The sequence below is a fragment of the Nicotiana tabacum genome, chromosome 2 (assembly GCF_000715075.1).
Source record: "Nicotiana tabacum cultivar K326 chromosome 2, ASM71507v2, whole genome shotgun sequence".
Classification (NCBI taxonomy): domain Eukaryota; kingdom Viridiplantae; phylum Streptophyta; class Magnoliopsida; order Solanales; family Solanaceae; genus Nicotiana; species Nicotiana tabacum.
In genome coordinates, this window is record NC_134081.1 from 85,312,532 (window position 1) to 85,321,513 (window position 8,982).

The window sequence follows — 8,982 nt, forward strand, 5'->3', positions numbered from 1 at the left end:
AACGCTCTCGGGTCATCTAAAACCCAATCCGAACATACGCCCAAGTCCGAAATCATCATACGAACCTATTGGAACCATCAAATCCCGATTCCGATATCGTTTACTCAAAATGTTGACCGAAGTCAAACTTAGCCTTTTAAGCCAACTTTAAGGAACTAAGTGTTCCGATTTCAACCCAAACTCTTCCAAATCCCATACCAACCATCCCCGCAAGTCATAAATCAGTAAAAGTAAGTACGAGAAGTCTTATTTAGGGAACGAGGTTCTAGAAAGGAAAATGACCGGTCGGGTCATTACATTCAAATACAACTACAACATCATACAATTTAAATACAGTTTTTATATAAATTTTATACAATATGACTTTTGTATGTATTTTGTATATAATTTGTATATAATTTGTATATATTTTGTATGTGGTGTGTTCTTCTGCTTCTTCTTCGAATTTCAATATGAAAATCCAGCCAAATCAAATCTAAACTTTACCAAATACCCTCAAAATCGAGATATAAACTCTATATAATATTCTTAATCATTTTCAATAATACCCAATCCAAACAAACAATATTTTTTGAAAATTCGATTTCAAATTCAAAGTTTCGAAACTTTTTAATGGATGTCAATAATGGAGAGTCAAATACCTTCAAAATTTATTGATTGACAATTTTAATTCGAACAATACAACCAAATAATTAATATACATCTACTCCTAGCCACCATCGGAATACCAACAAGAAAAGGGGAAGCCCGGAAATGCTCCAAACTCAGGCCATGGCGAAATCCAAATCGATAAAAAATTAATCCATTTCTTCGCCATTGTTAGAGAAAATTATGAGCTTTTGAAGAAAAAACCTTGTAGCATCGGTGTAGAAAGAGGGTTGATTTCAAAGAGAGAAAGAAGAAAATCCTTTAGAATGATTGGGGTAATATCTGGGTAATTAAGGAATTGTGAGGATTTTTAGGGATTTACTAAATTAAAAGGCTACAATCTTGGGATACTCATTTAAAAATTATTTGTATATAATTGATACCGTATTATTAAGTTAAAACTTGATTAGAGAAGGTAATTAAGTTTTATATGTAGTATAGGGAGGAGGTAAAAATCTCATAATTAATAAAATGAAAGAGTATCCGCCAGTTTTGTTACAATTTTCCCTGATTGCCGATTTTGGGAGATCTTTACTGTTTTAATTTCTTTTATTGGCAGAGTTAAATGTTGTCTCTTTAGTTTTATTTTTTAAATAAAACAAGTAAGAAAGTGAGTCCACTTGTCAAGAAATAAACTAGGCCCGCAAATAATGTTGGTCATGTGACTCAGGTAATAAAATTTCTCGCCAACTAGAATTGTGCTGAAATTATGTCAAAATGAAGACCTATATGCACCAGTCACCACCAATGAGAGCTGCAGTTTCCTTTTATTGATTAGTACAAGTAAAATACAACTCAGCCATCGGATAGACAATCTTCTTTTTCCCTGAAATTAAGTCAAAATTAAGATATGCAACAACGAATGAGAGCGACATTGAACTTTTTTAATCCTGTTATATATTAATTAGTAATCCTATAAATACAACTTAATTAGGCTCCGTCAGATAGACTATCAGTTTTATCTGAAATTTAGATAAAATGAAGATGGGCAACAAAACTAAGAACTCCTACTTCATTTGTCTCCTCTTACTATTGCAACGTGTTTCTGCCAACAGTATTATCGGCCAAGGAGGAAATGAGTTGGAAGAAGAGGTTAAAAGATCAGAATTTCCAGATAGTTTTCTTTTTGGAACATCAACTTCTGCCTATCAAGTACCCACATCTCTGACTTTCAATTTCCTATTCTTTATTTAATTGTCTCTGCTCTCATATAACATCCTTAATTAATGAGTATATGAATATAGATCGAAGGAGCATATATTGAAGACGGCAGAAGTCTTAGCAACTGGGATGTTTTTTCTCATACCAATGGTATAATCTCTCACATTCTTTTACGTCTGTATAAATTAAGATTTTTTTAATATGTTCCTTTTATATAAGCTAATACGTTTACTATCTTGTTCTTGAATTGGTTCAGGCAGTATCACAAATGGAGGAAATGGAGATGTAGCCGACGACCACTACCATCGTTACTTGGTACTCCCTGAGTTTCATTTTATACTGACATGTGATCATGTAAAATGAGATGTTTAAAGTTAGAACGTGTCATTTTTTTTGTTTCAACGAATGATGGCAGGAAGATATTGATATAATGGCCTCTCTTGGAGTAAATGCTTATCGATTCTCCATTTCCTGGAGTAGAGTTCTTCCAAGTATATATGTTCCTTTTCATTCTCTTCTCTTATTTTCACTTCTTTTAAAGTCAAATACAATCACATGGGATTAAACAAAGAGATACTTAAATTAACTAAGCATATATGTTTTTGACTCCTAATGGTGGAGCTGGACAGGAGGAAAGTTAGGGGCCGTGAATCCAGCTGGAATCAAGTTTTACAATAATATCATTGATAATCTCTTACTTAAAGGTGGTTGTTTACGAACTCTTCTTTCTTCCATTATTCTTTACCAACTCTTTTTTTATTTTTATAACACACGTCATATTACTCAGAGTTGACAAGAAAAGAAGCAAATAATGATTGCAATATTAATAGATACATAAAATGCAGGAGTAGCACCATTTGTGACGATCCATCATAATGACTTTCCTCAAGAACTTGAGGACAGATATGGGGCCTGGCTCAGCCCTCTGATGCAGTAAGTTTCTTCTCTAGTTAAATCTAGCTACAATTAGTTCTTTTTTGATTAAATTCAGATAATCAGGATGGTTTTATATCATCCAATAAGCAAGTGAAAGCAAATTAATTTAAAAAATATACTTTGAGGGAAATTCGTACATAGAAGAGGTCTATTCTATTTCCCTTAAATAATGTTTCATGTGATTTATGCACTTTTTGTTTCAATTTATGTGATATTGTTTGACTCGACACAAAATTTAAGAAAAGAAATAAGACTTTTGAAATTTGTATCATAAACATGCCATATTATTTGGTGGCCATAAGATATTTGAAACTTGTGTCTTAAATATTTTATAATATTTGTATGGTTATAAAAAAATTTCGTTAAGGGAAAAATCAAAAAAATAAAAAATTTAAAGTTAAATTATTTTCAAATATAAAAATGTGTTATTCTTATCGAAACAGACTAATAAAGAAAGTGTCTCACCTAAATTTAAACAGATAGAGTAATAAAAAAAATATATATCGATCTTAATCAGTGAGTTGGTCATCTTTGTAGGGAAGAGTTTGTGCACTTTGCAGAAACATGTTTTAAAGGTTTTGGGGATAGAGTGAAGTATTGGGCCACAATAAATGAGCCTAATTTATTCGCGGAACTTGCCTATATGAATGGTGTATTCCCACCTTCACATTGTTCACCCCCTTTTGGAAAATGTTCCTCTGGTAATTCAGACATTGAGCCTCTACTTGTCGTCCACAACTCAATATTGGCTCATGCAAAGGCTGTCAAACTCTATCGTCACCATTTCCAGGCAAGTCTATTCACTTCTCCAATTATTTCAAGCTATTTCTCTCTTTCTATTTTGAGAATAAAAAACTGTCAGTCACATGTTACCTTATTATTTTAGTTTTGAAACGTACGTTCAAATGAAAGATTTGGAAATAAGTGGTACTAGTAATTAAAATTATATATATGAGCAGGCAGAACAGGGTGGAATGATAGGAATGGTGGCGAGTGCTTACATGTATAAGCCAATTACGGATGATGAGGCTGACATTAAAGCTGCAGCTAGAGCTTTGACTTTTCATGTGGCTTGGTACGTAAGTAGTACACCAAACATAAAAAAAATATTATGAACACCTGAAGTTTACAACAAATAATCGAGATTAAGGATAAACTAACATGGAATTATTACACATTATTAACAATAGCTTAGTGATATAAATGTGTGCAGAAGACAAATATACACATATATCATTTATTAAGTGATTTGGTATAATTCTTTTCTCCAAAGATAAGCTCAATTACATTGGATATGTCGTACTCTGAATATAATGCATAATCCTTCAGAATTTCAACAGGTTGTCATCTTATCAATTGAGAAACGGGTTCGACTATAGTGTTTGTATTCATACTTAATGAGTTAAGAGTCTAGTATACATAACCGGTAAGAATAATATTACTTTATTTATTTTTTCAAAATTTTATTATTATGTAATCTATAACATTTTTCTCGTTGAACCCATAAGTTCCTATATATTGCTACCCCATGAGGATCTAGATGAACTTCCAGAATGCTGTAAATCTTTTACCAATAGAAAGTTGTAACCTTTCTTTTAACTCTAAAAATACCAAATCTCGTATAAGGTTCAAACAAATAATATATTAGCTTGATAATATATATACGGAACTGATCGACAAACATGTGATATATCTGTTATGAAAACAAAAATTCTGTAAATTAGATTAGGTGAAGAAAACAAAATTGCACATGTTAATTAGTTGTATTCGGACGTGTCAAGTTGCAAATATCAATTATTAATCTCGATATTTTTGAATGAACAGGCTTCTTGATCCTCTAGTATATGGAGATTATCCTACAGAAATGCGAGAGTATCACGGCAGGAAATTACCAAAGTTCAGCTCTGAAGAAAAAAGGCTTATAAAAAATAGCACCGACTTCATAGGGCTTAACCATTATTCCACTTTGTTGGTGAAGGATTGCCTTCTTTCCAATTGCCCATGCAATATGAATGACAATAATAATCCAACTTGTAGCCATGGTGAAAATCGTGCCATCCTTGGGTTTTTGCTCACTACTGGACAGAACGAAGATGGTGCTTTCGTAGGAGATCCGGTATATTTTTGCACACGTCTTTAAAGGGAAAAGGTCCAAATTTACCTCTATATTATACGAAGTATCTTAATTTTACCACCCCGTTAATTATACTTGAGTCTCTTTATATCTTTACCTTTAGCAAATCGTGTCGTATTTGCTCTTGATTTTGGCGAAGTTCCAGTGCGGATTAGGTTGATACTTATAACGTCGATGGTTCAAATATACCCCTTGTTATACTTAAGGTTGGAGCTCTGTTAGGATGAAGGGTAAGTATGCTATGAATTGCTAGCTAGCAAAGGTATGAATAACCCAAAACTAAAGTATAACCAAGGATAATTATAAAAATATTTGGTATAGTAAAAGGGTATTTATGAACCTTTTTCCTTGTTCAAATTCTTATCATGATATGGTGACAATTACTCTAAACTTACACCAACTACTTTTCAGATGGGAATGCCTGGATTGTATGTGGTTCCACAAGGCATAGAAGAGATTGTGGATTATATAAAGAAGAGATACAATAACATGCCTATAATTGTGACTGAAAATGGTAAATAATCTCCTTAATTAAACTCGTAGTATTTCTCACTGATTTCTCATGTTCGAGTGTAGATTCTACGTAATTGAAGGTAAATTGCGATTACTTCATACAGGGTACGCTTCAATCGACAAGCAAGAAGAAGGATATGAGTTGGTCAAAGACATGAAGCGAATTAAATATCACAAAGCATACCTTGCATCTTTGGCTCGATCAATTAGGTATACTCTCCATTCTAAAGATTTCTACCATGATCTCGTCTATATTATCTACTCTCTTTTAGAAGCTATCTCTTGCACACGATCTCTTAAGAAAGATATTTTATTTCTAATAACAAGAATGTTTATTATAACTATTCTCTATTTCTCTTTTAAACGCCTCACTAAATTAAATTTCGCTAACTAGAATAGTAAAGGTGAATTTGATGGAAAAAAGTATTAATGCTTCTTGTGCTTTCAAATGTCTGATATTTTGAAACAAAATTTAATTTGCCAAAATGACAAGTATTTGGAACCAAAGAAAGTACTTTATATGGACCAAGAACTTGGATCGTCTTAGCGCCAAGTTGTTGCAATTTAACAAAGAGCTTAAGGAGTTTGTAAGATTAATTTGACTATATATATGGATTATATATTGATTATACACAATTGTACACATGTCATACATAAGTTATGCCTATATTATACCTTCACCGGCTATTGTTAGTTTAAGCAATCGGGTGGTCGGTTACAGGGGCGGATGTAGTGTATTGTGGATGGGTTCAATTGAACTCATAACTTTCGACGTGAAATAAAAATTTATATGTAAAAATTCATTAAAATTGCAAAAAAAAGTAGATATGAACCCATAACTTTAAATATATAATGGGTTCGATACTAAAAATTTTAAAAGTTCAACCCATAAAATTTAAATAATGAATTCGCCTCTGGTCAGTTATTTGGGTTAATTCTGCTTATAAATGAAAAATCTTGAATTTCTAAAATATAAAGAACGAACCGCTAAATGTTGGGTCGAATAACAAAGTTTAAATTTGTTATATCTTCTTTTACATCTACATTCTACACATTAAGCTTGACTGTGCTTTTCTTTCTCTTTTACAAATGATGATGGGCAGGAATGGTGCGGATGTGCGTGGTTATTTCATATGGAGTTTGATGGATAATTTTGAATGGATATTTGGTTACACCATTAAATTCGGGCTTTATCAAGTTAATGCTCTTACGTTGGATCGAATCCCAAAACTGTCGGCTCACTGGTATAAAGATTTCCTCACCAATAGTAGCCTCAACAATATACAAGCAAAGAAATCAATATATGGAGTTTAGGTTTTTTATTTCTTTGGCAATATAAGTCATTTCTGTTAAATTTTGGGTTGTTTTGGAAGTATTGATAGATTTTATTTTGTAAAACTGTGCATGTATTTATTTTATTTTGGAAGAATATATATATTTAGAAAATACTTGTGTTCGGATTCAGATATCTTCCGAAATTAATGAATTATAATTTTTATTCAAATTTAAGAATAGTATCACTAAAGTTAAAAGATAATGCAAAAGTTTATAAATGGATATATATATATATATATATATATATATATATATATATATATATATATATAGAATATATGTCAAATCCATTTAATACAACCCAAGAGTTTAAATAGCCGCACAAAAAAAATGCTTTCTCATCATATGGACCGAACAAGCGTAAAAAGAAAGAGAAAGGATGGATATCCGGTTATAAGGTCTGAACTTTCTTTCTGTAACGACTCGGCCAGTCATTTTGAGTATTACAATCTCATCTTCCCATTTACTACTCAAATTATACTTTACAGTTGTTGTGTGAATTACCGGGGTAATTGATTCGGGTCCGGTGAGGTTTTGGAATGAATTGAAACACTTAGTTCCAAGGTTTAAATCTTAAGTTAAAATAGTGATCGGATGTCCACTTATGTGTAAACGGCCTCGAAATGGAGTTTTGATAATTTCAATAGCTCTGTATGGTAATTTTGGACTTAGGAGCGTGTCTGAAAAATTATTTGGAGGTACGTAGTGGAATTTGGCTTGAAATGCCGAAAGTTGAATTTTTGGGAAGTTTAACCGGGGAGTTGACTTTCTTATATCGAGGTCAGAATCCAATTCTGGAAATTGAAATAGCTTCGTTATGTCATTTATGACTTGTATGCAAAATTTGAAGTCATTCTGGATTGATTTGATGTATTTTGGCACAAGATATAGAATTTGAAAGTTCAAAGTTCATTAGGCTTGAATTGAGGTACGATTCATAGTTTTAGCATTGTTTGATGTGATTCGAGACTTCGACTAAGTTCGTATGATGTTTTAGGACTTGTTGGTATATTTGGTTGAGGTCCCGAGGAGCTTGGATGAGTTTCGGACTATTTCTAGGCCATTTTAAATTGTTGGTTTTTGTCCACAGAGGTGTGAATCGCGATCACGAATATCAGGTCGCGTTCGCGAAGAGTAAACAACAATTTGGGGCGTTGTGAATCGCGATCGCAGAAGCTGTTTTGCGATCGCGTAGAACAAACCTCCGCTGCATTGACCCGACTTTGAAAGCTTATATATCGCAATCTGTAAGGAATATGGAGATGATTCAAAAATAAAAGTTGTATCCCTTAGTGTCTTGTCTAGCTTTTGGAAAGGTAAACTATTTGTCATTTGGAGTTGTGTACAAAATGTTATGATAGATAAACTCTAGGCTGTGTGGGAAGAGTTTGGAAATTCTCTGTTGCATAGGGCTGCCTTTGGAAGCTTATATCTCGGAATATATAAGGAATTGGGAGTTAAGCAACAAATGAACATTATAGTCCTTGGTGTCTATTTTTCAGAAAGTTGAACCAATTGCAATTTGGAGTTTTGTACAAAGAGTTATGACCATTATACTAGATGATGTCTGGAAGTGCTGGGAATTTATTCTTCGCGATCGCGAAAGGCAAATTTTGGGCTGGAAATTTTTGTGCTTCGCGATCGCAAAGAGTAAATGACTGGACAGAAGATAAAATCGTGGGTTTTGATTTCTTTCTTCATTTTCGGATTTTGGAGCTCGGATTGGGCGACTTTGGAGAGGAAATTTTTCACAAAACTTAAGGTAAGTGTTCTTGACTCCCTTATGATTATATTCCATGAATTAATCTTCGTTTTTGGCGTTAGATTATTGATTTTTCAAGAGAAATCGGAGGAATTTCTACAATTTCATAAAAATAAATTTTCGAGATTTGAATACCGATTCGGAGTCGGATTTGAGTGAAACTAGTATGGTTGGACTTGTAATTGGATGGGTTGTAAGATTTTGTAAGTTTCGTCGGATTCCGAGACGTGGGCCCCACGGGAGATTTTTGAGCTAAATTTCGGATTTTTATGGAAAATTACCATTTTCTTATGGAATTAATTCCAATAAATTTTATTGACTGAATCGAATTAATTGTGGCTAGATTTGAGGCGTATGGAGGCAAATTCACGAGGCAAAGGCATACCGGATTAAAGAATTACACGGTTTGAAATAAGTAACACTTCTAAACTTGGTTTTGAAGGTATGAATTCCCAAATTTGGTATGATATAAAATGTTGAAGGTGACGAACAT

General features: G+C 32.8%; 1 protein-coding gene across 1 annotated transcript; it reads left to right on the top strand.

Moving 5' to 3' along the window:
• The first annotated feature begins 1,582 nt into the window (after positions 1-1,582).
• LOC107778519 (beta-glucosidase 18-like) lies at positions 1,583-6,856 on the top strand. The gene is made up of 12 exons (XM_075235679.1): positions 1,583-1,800; positions 1,893-1,959; positions 2,066-2,124; positions 2,225-2,300; positions 2,439-2,513; positions 2,655-2,742; positions 3,283-3,539; positions 3,709-3,820; positions 4,570-4,861; positions 5,291-5,393; positions 5,497-5,602; positions 6,496-6,856. The coding sequence occupies exons 1-12, from the start codon at positions 1,627-1,629 to the stop codon at positions 6,704-6,706; spliced, it is 1,620 nt and encodes a 539-aa protein (XP_075091780.1). The 5' UTR covers positions 1,583-1,626; the 3' UTR covers positions 6,707-6,856.
• Positions 6,857-8,982: the final 2,126 nt, after the last annotated feature.